At 44.2% G+C, this 15890-nt stretch overlaps 2 protein-coding genes across 12 annotated transcripts in view; one reads left to right on the top strand and one right to left on the bottom strand.

The window, feature by feature from the left end:
- LOC133488375 (transcription factor IIIB 90 kDa subunit-like) overlaps positions 1 to 15890 on the bottom strand; it is a 36617-nt gene that overhangs the window by 16717 nt on the left and 4010 nt on the right. For 9 of the 11 annotated variants that reach the window (XM_061796168.1, XM_061796164.1, XM_061796166.1 and 6 more), the window contains exons 5-12: positions 14913 to 14944; positions 12868 to 12940; positions 5205 to 5357; positions 3531 to 3624; positions 3123 to 3249; positions 2054 to 2093; positions 1887 to 1979; positions 487 to 789 (exon numbers count right to left, since the gene is read on the bottom strand). In XM_061796168.1, the coding sequence (XP_061652152.1) occupies positions 487 to 789; positions 1887 to 1979; positions 2054 to 2093; positions 3123 to 3249; positions 3531 to 3624; positions 5205 to 5357; positions 12868 to 12940; positions 14913 to 14944 (915 nt within the window). The remainder of the gene's footprint in view (positions 1 to 486; positions 790 to 1886; positions 1980 to 2053; positions 2094 to 3122; positions 3250 to 3530; positions 3625 to 5204; positions 5358 to 12867; positions 12941 to 14912; positions 14945 to 15890) is intronic. The other 2 variants (XM_061796169.1, XM_061796171.1) reach the window with 1 other exon arrangement.
- Positions 6147 to 12495, top strand: LOC133488378 (BTB/POZ domain-containing protein 6-B-like). Its single transcript, XM_061796188.1, has 4 exons — positions 6147 to 6919; positions 8809 to 8899; positions 8992 to 9110; positions 10711 to 12495. The coding sequence occupies exons 1-4, from the start codon at positions 6507 to 6509 to the stop codon at positions 11741 to 11743; spliced, it is 1656 nt and encodes a 551-aa protein (XP_061652172.1). The 5' UTR covers positions 6147 to 6506; the 3' UTR covers positions 11744 to 12495.

The following is a 15890-nucleotide window of genomic DNA, read 5'->3' as shown; positions in this document are numbered from 1 at the left end:
ACGAGGACGACAGAGGCCTTGTAAGATCATCCTGTGCTCTCAGGTGTGTTAAGAGTGCATTTGTCCCGATAATAGGGTCCAAAACCGGTCGGAACCGACAATCTGAAATATTCAATGTGTTCGGTATTTACAACCAAAAATCTGTCTTTTTTTTTTGGTTGTTGTTCGGGATTTTTCTGAGAAAAAAAACCAAACCACCATTTCCTCCTCTGGTGTGTCCTCTTCAACGTTGGGTTGCTATGTTTCATCTCAGATCATTTTTCTTAAGAGATTTCGGTCTTGGCGGACTCGATTCGAGATCGGTGGTGGAACGGAATCTTTATGCGTGTGGTGTTCTGCGTTGAGATTATCAGAGCACAATACAACCAAAACTGTTAAATGACAGATTTGGAATTTTTTTTAAATCTTCATGTGTGACAGCCGTAGCAGATAAAAACCTTTTCTTCTGTGTGTAGCAGGCCAAAATCAATTAGATGAGTTTCTTACCGTCATCTTGTTCCTCTTTGGCGCAGCTTCCTACGGAATCGTTTAGACCTAGCGTGGCCGCAGTGGGTAAGCTAGCTCCCAAGATGGACGCGAGCGTGGGTCCCTTCCTCTTGGGGTCCCGGTCCTGGTTTTCATCGGCGCCGCCTCCCTGCTCCAGCTCGATCAGCGTCTCCAGCGTCAGCTCGGTGACATCTTTGCCGAAGTGTTTGGCCACGGCCTCCAGCGCGTCATCTTCTTCGCCCTCCTGCTCTTCCTCGGTCTTGGAGGACGTGCCCATGACGTCGTCCAGGTGCTTCTTCAAGTCTAAGTTGACAAACAAAGTTGGTTTAATAATTACACATTTACATTGGATTAACGGGGGGAAAATACAAACTATTTTAAAACTGTATAATGCTTACATGAACTGAATTGTTTTCCCAAAATTAAAAGCTCAATTGTTTATTATTAAATATTTTTTCGATTAAACAAACAAAAATCCCTCTTCTATAGAAATATAGAAAATCATTTGACATTTTTTTTGATTAATGCTTGTGTGCTTCAACATGATGGTTGAATAGGAAATATTTCTCTACATGATTTATTATCGAACTGAATAAACAATTTTACTACAATGCTTCCATGAATTAAATTGCTTTAATAAAAAACTAACATTTTCAATGAAATACTGCTAGCATGATTTTTTTTCACAAAACAAAAGTAAAATATGAAAAATTCCTCCTCTATAGAATAAAATTTCAACAAAAAACTAAAATTTATTTTGTTATAATGCTTGCTTAACAGTGTCAGAACAGACACATTTTTAAAAACTATTTATATTTTTTTCTACAAACAACATTTTCAGTAAAAAAAAAAAAATTATGAATACTAGCATGATTTTCTTTCCCAAAAACTAAAAATGGTAAAATAGGAAGAATTCCACTTTGGAATAATAATAATAATGTAAAGCTTTTTTTTAAATATTGCTTTAACATGATTATTAGTCAGGCTATATGTGGAAACGTCCTCTACATCATTTATTTTTTAACTGAAAAAACATTTTTAAAATGATGAACATTTAAAGTAATGCTTGCATTATTTAAAATGTTTTCGCCGTATCAAAAATATGAATGAGCATTTTTTTCTTTATAGAATTAAAATTTTGACTAAAAAAACAATTCAACATATTAAATTCAACGGTTAAGCGTTTTTTTACACTTTTTTTAAAAAACACAAATTCAAAGGGTTAAATTTCAACATTTTCCTGTTTTTTTTTTTATTTAATTGTAAAACAATGACTGAATGAAATTAAATGAACAATACAAACTGTTACATATGAAAAATTCCTCTATAGAAAAAAAAAATATATATTTTTTTAAGCAAAAGAACCTTGTTGAAATGCAATTGTCAACCAACTCAACTACCTTCTTTGGCGTACGCGGCGTAAACTCCTCGGAGTTTGGGTCGACTGCTTTCCAGCTCGGCGTCAATTTGGTCCTGGTAGCCTTCGATCTCACCTGCAAAATATTGTGACGTCTGTTGACTACTTACTTGAGCAAAATAAGTCATAAGTGTTCATGTTAAATAATACCTTCAATGTCATCCATCTTCTTCTTCAGCTCCACCTCCAGCTGAAACAACAACACGCACACAACACGTTCATCACGTCCACACAAAGATACGCAAGAATACTGAGGCGACACACATTGTCTCTCTTCATTTGGGCGTCCTAACAACACTGTCGCTCACACTTTTCACTTTGTTTGGGGACATACTGAAGGCTAATATAAAGAGAAAAAAAATGCCTACAATATGTGACAGACAGAACCAATGTTTACACAGTGCGAGAAAACAATTTTTTTTCTAATAATCCAATATTTTAATTTACCTTATTTATTTGCATTTATTTATACATTTTTACATGTAATTACTCATTTTATAATTCTTATTTCATTGCACTGTTAATGTTTTATTAACTTAATTTATGAGGGTTAATTATTTTTTATAATTATTTTTATGTTTAGATTTTATATTCTTAATTTTTTTATTTAAATAAATAATTTCATATTTGTACATTCACAGGTAATTTTATTCCCAATTTTTCAGATTTATGTATGGATTTGTATTCTTAACGTGTAATTATTTCTTTGCTACCTTTAGTATTTGATTTTTTGTATGATTCATCATTTTTTTTTTTTTTAATTAGTACTAATCTTTTATTTCTGCACTTAATTTACATATTTAATTTTTTTCATTAATTTATTCTTTTGATTTGCTAACTTGTATGCATGTTCTTATCACCTAAGAAAAGGGGGTCCCACAGGTTTCAATTTTAGGACCGTTTCTCTTTCCTTTATATGTAAATAACGTGTGTGGTAAATCAAATCCCTCCCATTATCATAGTGTATGCATGATGACGATACAGTTTTGTACTCCTGTGCTCCCTCTCATGAGGCTGCCATTTCAAATTTACGGTCTGATTTTTGTTTCCCTGAAGGCAGCATGCCCTCATTGATTCCAAATTACTATTGAATGGGAGCGTGCCATTGAGGTTTGACTTGCTGTTTTACGACCGTTTATCGTTATTGTCGTCTTTTCCACTCACGCCTTTCTTGCCGCTTGCGATTGGCTAAAACAAGTATGCCGTAATTGAGCGTGACCTGCTGCGCTTTCTTCTTGCGCAGTCCGGCCGTGAAGCAGGGAGGGTCGCACTCCTGGTCCAAGTCCACCTTCATGAACTCCTCCACCGTCAGCGAGCTCGTGGGCGTTTCTGAAAACTCCGCCAGTCTAACACGCCCCAGAAAAATGAACACCACATATAAAACTATACAATCTCCATAAAACCCATACTACATCAAGTTTGTCATGCACATTCGTTTTAGGGTGGTGTCATACTCTTCCACCCGCTTTCTTCTTTAGGTGGCATCGCACACTTTCACCACATCAGTGATTTCTTTGGTCGTGTGAGAAAACTTCGTTTTTCTACTTTTGACCGATTTTTCACTGTACATGTTCATCTGCTGCTACGAACTGTTGAAACAATTTCCCAAGTTATTGGAACAACCCACCTTCTTCTGAGCGTGTTGTCGCACACTTTGACCACGTGGATGATTTCTTTGGGCGTGCGGCGAAAGTCGTGCATGCGAGCGGCGACCAGGAGAGCTACAAACACACACGCGCGCGCATTAGATTGTGTTCCTAGCGAAGTGTCCGGTCAGTGTATGCCTGCTTTTGTTATAAAAATACTTTCCTGACATCAGCATAAATGATTGAGTGTGTAGGTGGTAACCTGCTCTGTGACGCATGCGCCCCCCCCCAATAAAAGCCACGTGTGTGTAGACTAAGAGTACGACTGTTGCGTAATGAGCAGCAGAGCGAGCCTTGAAGGCGAACGCTTACATAAGCGTCATTAGGGCGGCTGAGCTGCTAAAAGATACATAGTGCGGGCTCTCACTTCCACCTGCATGCGCCCAACTTCAAACTAACACTTTCGTACAGCATCCCGCCATCAGCGGAATCCTCGTTACCATGATGATTCGCTCCGTTGATCTTGTTTCAGTGCAAGGATATTGAATGACTTCATTTGGGCTTTTAATCAAGAGTTTTGCCACAAACATCCCTCAGCAGGTGCATCCGTCTCCATCTTTTAGGAACGTTCAACATTCAGGCGGGACAACCGAAGTAGAGGCACGCACGCACGCACCCGCACACGCACAATATGGAGGAAGATCAAGTTCCTACAGGTCGACAAAAGTCAACATCCACGAACTTTGAACTGGATTTGACCATTTTATTCATTTAGACATATATAATTGTTGTGTATTACAATTTTATTCATAAAAAATTACAACTTTATACCCGTAATATTTTGACTGAATTCTGGGAATTTGTTCCCGTGAGATTACAATCTTTGCCGTGTAATATTTTTGGTTAAGTCATGTAAAATAAGTATTTGGTCAGCCCACAAAATGGTATTTTTTCCCTTTGTATTTTATAAATTTATGACTTTTTCTTGTAAAATCCCAACTCAAAATATGGTTAAATTACAGCTTTATTCTCATAATATCTTCAGTTAATTCTGATTTGTTTTTTCGTGTAGAATTACAACTTTCCTTTCTTGTAATAATTTGGCTTGATTCCTGTAAAATAACTTATTTTTTCCATGATAAAATGCAACTTACATATGATAAGAATATACAATTCACATTCATTCTCTTAAAATTATGACTTTTCTTTTACAAACATTTCCGGTAGAATTTTGACTTGTAAAACAGGCTTTTCCCTCTAATAAAATTATGATTTTTTTTTCTGATATTTTGAGTTCATACTGATAAAATGAAATGAAGACTTTTTTTCATGAAATAGTTCAGCTCTATTCTTGCATAATTACACTTTTAAAATGACATTTTTCTTTTAATATTTTGTCGTGATATTTTAACTTCACTCTCAAAACTATATATTGTATTCTATTTAAGCTCTATTCTTCTTTTTAAAATTCAAATTGCAACTTTTGTATGTTTCTGATAGTTGGACTTTATTCTCAAATTCTAAAAAAAAGAACAACTTTAGTTTATTGCAATATCTTGACTTGATCTTTGTTGTTACTTTTTGTCCTGTGATATTTTGCTTATCGGTTGGCGTGTTCTCCATAATCTCGTCATCCTGAGGCAATAACGGAAGCCATTAAGACCCCCGATGCGTGAACGTTAACTTGAGGCGGCCGGCGGACTTCCGGCACTTACCGGCCCCGCAGAGTCCAGAGGGCCTTCGTCCGGTGTGCATCCAGTCCCTCTTCATCCTCTGCACCAGCCTCAAGGCCGTCATGGATACGTCGTGGTTCTTGTCGCCGAACTCCAGCAACTGGGCGAAGCGCGGAATGTAGAGGCACGGGTCTGCTGACACGGGAAGTCGGGAAAAAAAAAACTGATAATAATTGAGTCATAAAAAAATGCAGCACAAGCCTTGTAAACGAGAAAATGTGGACCAAAATCCCTCATTTGTTTTTAAAGACTAGTATTTGAAAAACCATCCCTTTTGTCTATATACAATTGTCACTGTACCAGATTATCGCACTGTTTTTTCAAAGTGCTCTAAATTGCGTGATGTCTCTGCACCATTTGCACAATTGACACTGTATCAGCGTGGCCACGTCACCGGCAAGCCTTCATTGCTAAGCGACTCTGCGACATGCAGCTAACTTTTCAAAAAAATATGTACATGCATTTATTATTACATACAATTTGCGAAATATGTGTGGGTTTCTATATTTTTCTTGATGTTTAGGAAGAAGTGCACCTGCACAAATGTATGTTAACTTTTGTAGTCACATACAAAATTTTAATAGGTCTCCATTCCCTTTTTTATTTTATTGTAATTACGAGGACCTTTCACGAGTTTGTTGCTTGGATGTATTTTAGAAACGGAATCATTTTATTTCCACTTTGTCAGTACTTTTATGCTCTATATGTCCCAGCCTTAAGTGTTACTGTCATCGTTTAAATGTGACGTTCAAAGTCAAACAATGTCATTTTCTATTATAAATAATGGCTCGTTCCTTTGGCACTAACCCGCGAGGCGGAGGGGGGAGCGCTCGTGCGCGCTTTGTGCGGTGACGCATCCTGCGGAGGTTTCGCTCCGTCTGACGTCAAAGACATGCGTGAATTTGATTGGTCGACGGCGAAGGGAGGAGGGCGGAGGGAAAAGGGGGAAAGAGATCGAGAAGCGGAAAAAAAGGAAAATAAAGGCAATCGGGCCGATGTAAGGAAGTCGGAAGACGGATGAGCAGCTCGGGCTGAGAGAGAGGGAAAAAAAACGGAAACAGACGACGCAGCGACGTGGAACAAAACCAACAACAAAAAAAAACAAGTGCGGAGGAAGACGAAAAAGGAGGAGGAGGAGGAGGAGGAGGATATTTTTAGACGCGCCGCCGACGCCGTTCCGCGATCGGCCGACAGGAAGCGCGGCGACGCGGCCGAAGCCTCCGGGACAACACTCGCTCCGGGGAGCCGTCACGCCGCTTTCTCTCCCGTGGCTCTCGCGCGCCGATGCCCGCGGCGGACTGCCGGCTGCTCCGTCATGGCCGGATCATGAGGTGCCTGAGCTGCCTGCCGCTGCTGCCCGACGCCATCCGAAAGTCCAAGAAGCTCGGCGCACTCCCGGCGAGACTCCCGCTGCCGTCCTACGACAAGCACAGGAAGATGGCCGCGGAGCTGCGCGCCGCCAACGACGGCACCCCGGCGGTGGCGGATGCCGACAAGGCGGCCACCAAGGAGGCGACGACGGCGACCCTCAGCCGGGCCGCCGCCGCCGCCGGAGGACAAGCCTGCGCCGCCGCGGCCACCAGCCCGAGCGGCGGCGACCGGCCAACCGCAACCAGCAACGGCAACAGCAACGACGACGACGCCGCCGCCGCCGAGCCCCGCAGCTGGCAGGGCAGCCACCCCACGCTCAGGGAGAGGTAACGACCGCGACCGAACTCGGGATTTGAAGCAATGTGTCCATTTTAATAGCCTGTTCGTTTACTGCATATACTTGTGTACTTCATTGCTCCAACAAAAGACAGAACAAATGATAAATGGTCTTCTATTAGATGGCAGGAAGTCAACGCAGTAATTGATGTCTCCACTTTTGGTGACATTTTTGCTTGTTGGTGTGCCGTGAGATTTTTCAATTGTAAAATATGTTCCTTGGCTCCATAAAGGTTGGAAATCACTAAATCTCGTCACATCGTGTATTCTAATCAGTCAGGTCAAACCAACATTACAACGTGACAGAAATAATGGCTGCTAACTTACTGTAATTCAATTACTTTCTTTTTAATGAAATGACTTCACCCACACCGAAACATGTTTATGTGCTACCGCGAGCTTGCTAGGCTACATAACGTTTTTGTAGCCGTATCGTATTCAAAGTACGTGAACGTCCCTCAAGCCAACGTCCTCTCCTGTCCTGAGCACCGCTGACCACCAGCACGCGTTTTCCCCCCATTTTGTTCTTACAAACACACGCCGCGATCCATTATTGTTGTCGTCGCCACGGTAACGAGTGTATCCGGTCGCATTTGAGTTGATAAAGCCCACTGATCGTAAAAAAACGGGATGCGGTGGTATTGGAATACGAGATTTTATTGCAGTAGTCTGACATAGTGCAATCGTGAAAGAGCAAATTCGTCTTGTAGTCGGATCCGGCGGGCATTACTACGTGTTGTCTGTCCCACACCGCCGACATGTTTTTTTTTTTAAATAACTATTGGTGGTCAGATATTTATAGTATTGCATCAAAAGACACGCGGCGAGGCTAAAAATAAACTAGCTTTTGGATTCAAATATACTATACACGGTGGCGACGCGGAGTCAATGTCTTTGATCGGATCGGCGAATTATAACAAAGCCGATCGGCATAAAATGCTCAATATCGGCCGATACTGATCGGCCCGATCAGATGGGTTTTAAAGTCTATTCGAACGCCACACCAACGCCACGCACCGCTACCGCTTCGGAATGCTGCAATAGCATCAGTATTGGTCGTCAATTATGCTCAAATTGACTGCTTTGTCGCCCCCAAAAAGTCAAGTATGCCATTTTTTTCTTGCTTGAGAGGTCAAATGATGAGTTTTCAGTAGTAGTGTGCAATACTACAACATTTTGTACACCGTCGCCGATTTCCGTGGCAATACGTTTTAATTACTAAGGTTGATACATCATCACATGACCTGTTTTTTTCCCCTTTGATTTGTTTAAAAAAAAAAAAGGAAAAGATTTGGTCAAAGTTTATGTGAATAGATTTGTTTTTGTTTACTTGCAATAGTATACAGTGTCCCTTTTACAGGTAACATTCAAATCTGCACTGTATGATATTGCCAAATGTGTTTAAATCTCAGTAAATGTATTGCATCAAAGCTGGAGCTAGCAGTGCAAACGGGAGCCAAACAAACTTAAGTATGGATCTCATGACAAGAAAATCGATCAGTATCGATACCGACATTATCGGAATACGAGATGCTCCGAATCATCGTTTCCGTAGTGGTCCGACATCAGTAGTACATTTATGCTCAAATGTACTGTTTAAAGCCACAAAAATAGCAAATGATGACATTTGCTAACGGAAAAATGAGTTTTAGTGCTTGAATGTTCCGTAAATGAGCAATAAAAGGGAAAGATTGCGCATGCCAGTAGTTTTTAGCAGCTTCGTCGGCGCACGTGCGAGTCGTGGTCTCCGGCAGCCCCTTACGGGTGTTCTCATTTGGGATGGCTCTCCTTGCCCACCTGCCGGGGCATTATTGCTCTGTTGCTTTTCATGTCACTGTCGCTCCGAAAACATTCCGATTAACAAATGTTCCAAATGTAGGAACGCCTTGATGTTCAACAACGAGCTGATGGCTGACGTCCACTTCGTTGTGGGCCCCCCGGGAGGCTGGCAGAAGGTCCCGGCTCACAAGGTAAGGAAAGAAGAAGCGACGACAACGCGTCGGCTCGCTCGTTTTCATTGATCGCCCCTTGACGAGCCGCTGGCGCTCTCGGGTGTCGGCAGTACGTGCTGGCCGTGGGCAGCTCGGTGTTCTGCGCCATGTTCTACGGCGACCTGGCCGAGGAGGAGGCGGACATTCACATCCCGGACGTGGAACCCGCCGCCTTCCTCATCCTGCTCAAGTGAGTCCAGACTGCACTACTTTCTGATAGTGAACTATATAGATGACTAAAACGTTCATTCAAAATTCATATCTAGTGATTACAGAGTAGGGAATCAGTTAGTGATGACAGCGGCGTCATTTTTGTCGAAATGAAACTCCTCAACTTGCTTCAGCGTAGTTCCGTGACACCAAAATAGTGGCAGAGCATTTTTTCCTCAATGAAACTCCTCAAATCACTTCAACGTAGTTCCTGACAAGATGATGACACCAAAGCAATTCACTTCAACAAAGTTCGTTGACACCAAAGCACCATCTTTGTGTAAATAAAACGCCTCAACTCACGTCAACATAGTTCCTCGGCACCTAGATGGCAGCGAAGCGGTAGTTTTATCCAATTGAAACTCCTCAACTGACTTCGACATCGTTCCTGGACACCAAGATGGTGCCAAAACACTATTTTTGTCTGCAAAATAGCCAACTCGCTCTGCATCGTGTGGGGCAATCTATATAGTGGACAGGGAGACTTGAGACGCTCCCGATGACTCGTTTTGACCGACCGAGACTCGTCTGCGATTGCCGCTCTTTGTTTGTCCTCTCGAACCACACGCACACACACAAAAAAAAAGCCTGACTATTATGTTGCAGAGCAGAAGGTTAAAAATAACCTGCAGTGCCGCAAAGCATGCTGGGAGGCTGCAGCGGTTCACTCGATGAGAATTGCGATCTGGCGGGATGACGGTGGGCTTCCCATAATTTGAAGGCAGACGGAATGTCATAATGCCAAGCGAAGGTGGTCACAAGTTGAAAGATTCTTCAAATGTTTTTTTTAATTACACGTCGCTACTCGTATTCCAAGGTTTCATCCGCGCCCTTTGGTGGCACCATTTGAAGGCCAATGACATCGTTAAGTCGCATTTCCCAAGGCGAAGGATACTTCGTTCATTTGAGGTTATTGGGAAGCGAGACAGCAACCACTCGGAACCCTCGAGCGCCTCCTTTTGGGATCGTAAAACTTTGCAATTGAAGGCGGCCGATGTCGTACAGTTCAAAGGCAGTCCTAATCTGAACGATCCTTCCAGCGGGACCTCCTCCTTCCGTTTTTCCGAGGATGTCGCTACTTCTCGTCGTGTCGAAAGATTCCCTGTGTAAGAGCTTCAAGTTCCGCGTTGGAAGGCCAATGACATAAACCCTGTCCTTCAAATGCAGATTTCTTTTCCCGCTTCATCGCTATCCTTTGCAACCATCTGCATCCCAAGATTATTTTCAAGCCTCCCTTTAGGAGACCTTCAAATTTAGCATTCAAAGGCGGATAACGTCATAACGCAGTTAGCGGTCCCAATCTTCAAACTTGGCCTTTTTCCAGTTTTTGGAGGGGAAGCTACATCACTCATACGATTCACAACCACACGTATCCCAAGATTCCTTGTGCGCGGAAGTTAAATACGTCACGAGGTAGCCGCCTCAAATGGTGACAACCAGGACAGACAGACGTTAGACAGTTTACTCTGAAGCTCCTTCCTGGTTCGTTGTAAAAGACTTTGCGACTTTTCTCGAGAGTTCTACGTTCACTTACGGTCTAGTATTTTCTGTGAATTAATGCGCTTTCCTCCGCGGCACAGGTACATGTACAGCGACGAGATCGAGCTGGAGGCGGACACGGTGCTGGCCACCCTGTACGCCGCCAAGAAGTACATCGTCCCGGCGCTGGCCCGGGCCTGCGTCGACTTCCTGGAGACTAGCCTGGAGGCCAAGAACGCTTGCGTGCTGCTTTCTCAGAGCCGACTGTTCGAGGAACCCGAGCTGACGCAGCGCTGCTGGGAGGTCATCGACGCTCAGGCCGAGCCGGCCCTGCGGTCCGAGGGGTTTTGCGAAATCGACGCGCCTACGCTGGAGATCATCCTGCGCCGCGAGACGCTCAACGCCAAGGAGGCGGCGGTGTTCGAGGCCGTCACGAGCTGGGCGGCCGCCGAGTGCCGGCGGCGGGGCCTGGGGCCCGGCGCCCGCAACCGGCGGAGAGTCCTGGGCAAGGCGCTCTTCCTGGTGCGCATCCCCACCATGAGCCTGGAGGAGTTCGCCGACGGGGCGGCGCAGTCCGACATCCTGACGCTGGAGGAGACGCGCAACTTGTTCCTGTGGTACACGGCCGCCAACAAGCCCCACGTGGACTTCCCGACGGGCGCCAGGACGGGTCTGGCGCCCCAGAGGTGCCACAGATTCCAGTCTTCGGCCTACCGGAGCAACCAGTGGCGATACAGAGGGCGCTGCGACAGCATCCAGTTCGCCGTAGACAAGCGGATCTTCGTGGCCGGGCTGAGTTTGTACGGATCGAGCGGCGGCAAGGCCGAGTACGGCGTCCGCATAGAACTCAAGCGGCAGGGCGCCGTGCTGGCCCAGCGCCTCACAAAGTTTGTCTCTGACGGCTCCAGCGGGACCTTCCCGGTGTGGTTCGAGCACCCGGTTCAGATCGAGCCCGATGCCTTCTACACGGCCAGCGCGGTTCTGGACGGCAACGAGCTCAGCTACTTCGGCCAGGAGGGCGTGACGGAGGTGCAGTGCGGCAAGGTCACCTTCCAGTTCCAGTGCTCCTCGGACAGCACCAACGGCACCGGCGTGCAGGGGGGGCAGATCCCAGAGCTCGTCTTCTACGCCTGAACGCCGGACGGACGGACGCCGGGACATCCTGTCGTGTAGCATTGCGAACCTCTAACAGAGACTCTTCCGGAACGCCCCTTATTTAATTTAAGCTTAGTTTTTTTTATTTAAACACTGCAATAGTTGACAACACAAATGGACTACTTTCCGTTCTAAAAACAAGCATGGTTGAGTCGAGGCAACTCCTGGCGATCCGCAAAAGTTGAATGGGGGCGAGCGCCGAGAGACGAGTCAGGAGGCAACTGTACAGTTCGGTCGCCTCCATTCAACTTTTGCGGAATGCCGTGAACGGTTCTGCCGCAAAAGTTGAATGGAGGCACTGGACTCGTTTGTACAACCAAGAAGAGTCCCTCGCCAAATAAAGTCTAGTTGAAGACCACTTTCACGTACAAAAATGCAGATTCCAGAACTGTCTTCCAAAAAATTCCATTTTCTTTCCTACTACCACAACCCTTCCACATTTCTTCACTCATTAAGAATTCTTCATTTTACATTAGAAAATGATAACTTCAACGGACAAATTTAACAAAACCTCCCAACTGATTGAAGCCAAATTTCAACAACCAAGAAGAGTCCCGTTGCCCGGATTGGATTTTTCTGGATTACCGTGACCGAGATGACCGACAAGCTACACGGACGGGCGAGTAGCGTCCTGGGGTTTTGCACTTGTTCTTGTTTCAAAACAATCGGTTGCCAAAACAGGAGAGAAAAAGTGTTTATGTACCAGGATGATATAAAAGTGATCCAAAGTGCACATGTGGATTTGCTTCTGCTTTCCGCGCCACACTTGCCGATTCAAAAACGGTAAACGCTGCAGTTAAACAAGCGCAAGTCCCATCCAAACACCAGAAGCGAGCATTAGTTCTCAAGTGGCGAACGTGAGCTCGAATGAAGTGCTCACAGATTATTGACGCCAAAATGATTTAGGACGTTATGAAAAAGGAAAAATGTCTGAACAGTCACACACATTTACATGTCGTTAGCATCCTAAATCATCCCATTATGCTTTTTAATCATTTCATCTGCTTCCTAAATCAATGACAATGTTCTAGTGATTTATCATCCCCCCCGCCCCCGTACATGCACATGTAGCATTGATAAGAATTAGAAGGTGTGTAGCGCACCTATAGCGGGAGCTTTGATGCAAAGGTCTCTGGAGAGCGCCAAGAAGGTTTTCCCCAAAGTGTACACGTTCACCTGGAAGGGCGACAAAAACGATGACATCGTCACTCAAGCGATACACGACTTCCTGTATCAAACGGTGACATCATCACTCAAGCGAGACCGTCACAGTAAACCAAAAGCGTGTCACGACCAACCATGTGATGTCACTCTTGTCTCTGATTGGTTGCAAGAATGTAAACGGGAAGAAGGGCTAGCCAGCGACAATGCTACAAATAAACACCGTTTAATACTTTTGAATAGTTTTTAACAACAATCCAGTGGGAAAGTCGTGTGCAGGCTTGAAAGAAATACTCTTCCTTCTAAAAGATGACCACATGCTAACATGCTACACGCTAACCTGAGGATCTGTTGACGACAACTGTAGTTAAATCGGCATTACAGCGTTTAAAGTCCAAACCGATTCGTTTGTTAGTTAGAAGCGATGCTTCGGATTTTGTAGCGATACGATACCAGGAAAAAAAAAGGAGGCCGGTATTGCCGATGCCGAGAGATATCGAAACTGACGTCAATACCGATTCAAAGAAAAGGAATATTATGCAGTTGAAAAGAGACGTTCACATGCACTATGTAAAAAGACGTATGCTCCCCCCCTCACTGTCTGACATGAAATAAGACTAAACTTTTCCTGTTTTAGGTCTATTACGATTACCAAAATTATTTCTATTTGCTACAATGGAAGCATTTTGTTTCCGTTTCATTACTTGTCAGATGTTTACATGCAGTGAGAATACTACTATGCTTTTAAAGAATTTGTTTGTGATGTCATTTCTTTGGAAGCTTTAGACATTTATTGATATTTGAGTGATTTAGAGACAGGTGTGGATGCATTTGAACTAGGCGCACCTGAAACAAATTGCTTCTTGAGTCGCGTCACCAATATATGTAAACATCTGACTTTGAAGAAAGTCATGAAAAAAAAAATAATCCTCATTATTTTTGACATTTAGCCAATAGAAATTAGGATTAAGATTAAGACAGGATTAACTTTAGTCGGATTTCATGTCAGACTGAGAAAAAAATGATAGCTTTCTTTTTACATAGTGTACATAAATATCTGGTTTCAACTCCAGCTCGCGTACACGACTCAATTGCGGATCACGTTTAAGGAAATTGTGTCGAACTCTGGTATTATCGCATCACTATTATTTCACACATTCCACAAGGAAAAGCCATCCGTTAAATGAATGGATACGTTGAACACATTTCCCCTTTCTTAACCGATTGCAACCGTGCAACTTGAAAATGTTCCAACATTCCAAAAGTTCAAACTCTCTAAAGTCCCTGTAAAGTCGAAATCTTATCAAGTTGGGACACTGCAAAGAAGAGTGTTGTCAGTGGGCATCGTTTTAGCCATGCCATGCCCCCCCCCCAAAAAAAAATTAAGTAAATAAAAATCAGGAAAACAGAGACGGTGAAAAACGGTTAAAAGCTCCACAACTAAGTAACACATAGTTGTCAGTCTTTTCACGTTTTTGGCAACTATATTAAAAAATGTAGATTATTATTTGTTTTTTTATTTCTTAATCCCGTTATTGAAGCGATACGCGTTCCATCAAAGTGCGTGACGAATGCGTGCGTCACACATTTCATTGTCGACGTATCCGGAAGGCGGGGCGGTAACCCCGCCTCTCCCCCCGTCTGCCCGAAAGTGAAAGGCCGCGAGACAAAGACGCGAGGCGTCCTTTTGACTTCCTTCGCCAGCACGCACCGCCGTGACGTGTGGACAGAAGGCAGCGGGGGTCGCGACCCCGCCTCTGATCTCTGTCACCCATCATGTGACCACGTCGCTGATTGAGTCATCGCAGACTAATGACACGCGCGCGCTTGGAGCGGGTGTGGCCGGGACAGCTGCTCGGACCAAAATACCCGCGCTCCCGCCGGCTGCGCCTCAGAACGCACTCACGCCCACTCAGACATCCAGACGGGCGCAGCGCTCGTCTATACTCGCGACACGGAGTCAAACGCAGACGTAAATTTGACGTACCTGAAGGATGTCGCTGAGGTCCAGCAACATGTCTGCAGCGCAAGCGTTAAGTCACAACACCAACACCTCGGCATCGCCATCAATCGTTATAGCGTGTGTTTCACCGTCAAAAACATGCCAAGCTGTGCGCCAAACCTTGTTTACCTTCTAGAACGTCTGAACGAGTTCTCTCGTCAAATATTCTACATCGAGAGGGCAGCCAAACTTAGCATATGCTTTCCCTCGGAGGGCCGTCGATGATGATTGTCAACTCATCTTGCCAAGCCTCGTATTACGCGACGCAACGCAACACATCGTTTTGAAATCAGCAGCTAGCCCCCACAAAAAAGGTTCAACTATTAGTCCATTTATTTTAAAGGGGGATTACTAACAAAATATGCTTGCAACATAATGTTTTTTGAAATGGAAGACAATTTGCAATTTTGGTGTTTTAGCAAGAAACATGACGTCGACGCACACGGTTTGCTTTGGCGGGCCCCATAAAATGATGTGGAGTTTGACGCCTGTGTTCTGGAACATCTCAAGAGGCCGTCTTCTCGCGTATTTAACTTCCGGAACTTCCGGAGTGTTGCGGTTCTCAAGCTGTTGGCCTGCTACGACATCTCAAACATTTTTTCCTCTACAACTTCCAGTCCAGAAAATCTCAAGTGCTCGCTTTCTACAACATTTACATTCTAGAACTCATGTATTTGACTTCGAGAACATCAAGTATTTCGATTCTAGAACATTTGAAGCTATTGACCTAAAACATCTCAAATATTTGTTGTTTCATCTCAAGTGTTGTTTTCTGGAACACCTCAACCCTAACCCTTCTGGAACCTCGATTGTGTTACTTTCCAAATCATCTCAAGCTGTTCCGCAATTATGTTTGACTTTCTGGAACATAGACTGGTTATCGTCAGAACATCTCAAGCGGTTGTCTTCTCGAACGCCAATGGTGCCGTTGACCTTATGGGAACGTCAACGGAGCTAGTAGGA

The sequence above is a fragment of the Phyllopteryx taeniolatus genome, chromosome 13, assembly GCF_024500385.1.
Source record: "Phyllopteryx taeniolatus isolate TA_2022b chromosome 13, UOR_Ptae_1.2, whole genome shotgun sequence".
Taxonomy (NCBI): Eukaryota; Metazoa; Chordata; class Actinopteri; order Syngnathiformes; family Syngnathidae; genus Phyllopteryx; species Phyllopteryx taeniolatus.
This window is presented reverse-complemented; position numbering and strand designations above follow the sequence as displayed.

Coding starts and splice junctions, on each gene's coding strand:
- LOC133488378 (XM_061796188.1), top strand. CDS start 6,507: ATGCCCGCGGCGGACTGCCGGCTGCTCCGTCATGGCCGGATCATGAGG. Junction 6,920..8,808: donor CACCCCACGCTCAGGGAGAG/GTAACGACCGCG, acceptor TTCCAAATGTAG/GAACGCCTTGATGTTCAACA. Junction 9,111..10,710: donor GCCTTCCTCATCCTGCTCAA/GTGAGTCCAGAC, acceptor TCCGCGGCACAG/GTACATGTACAGCGACGAGA.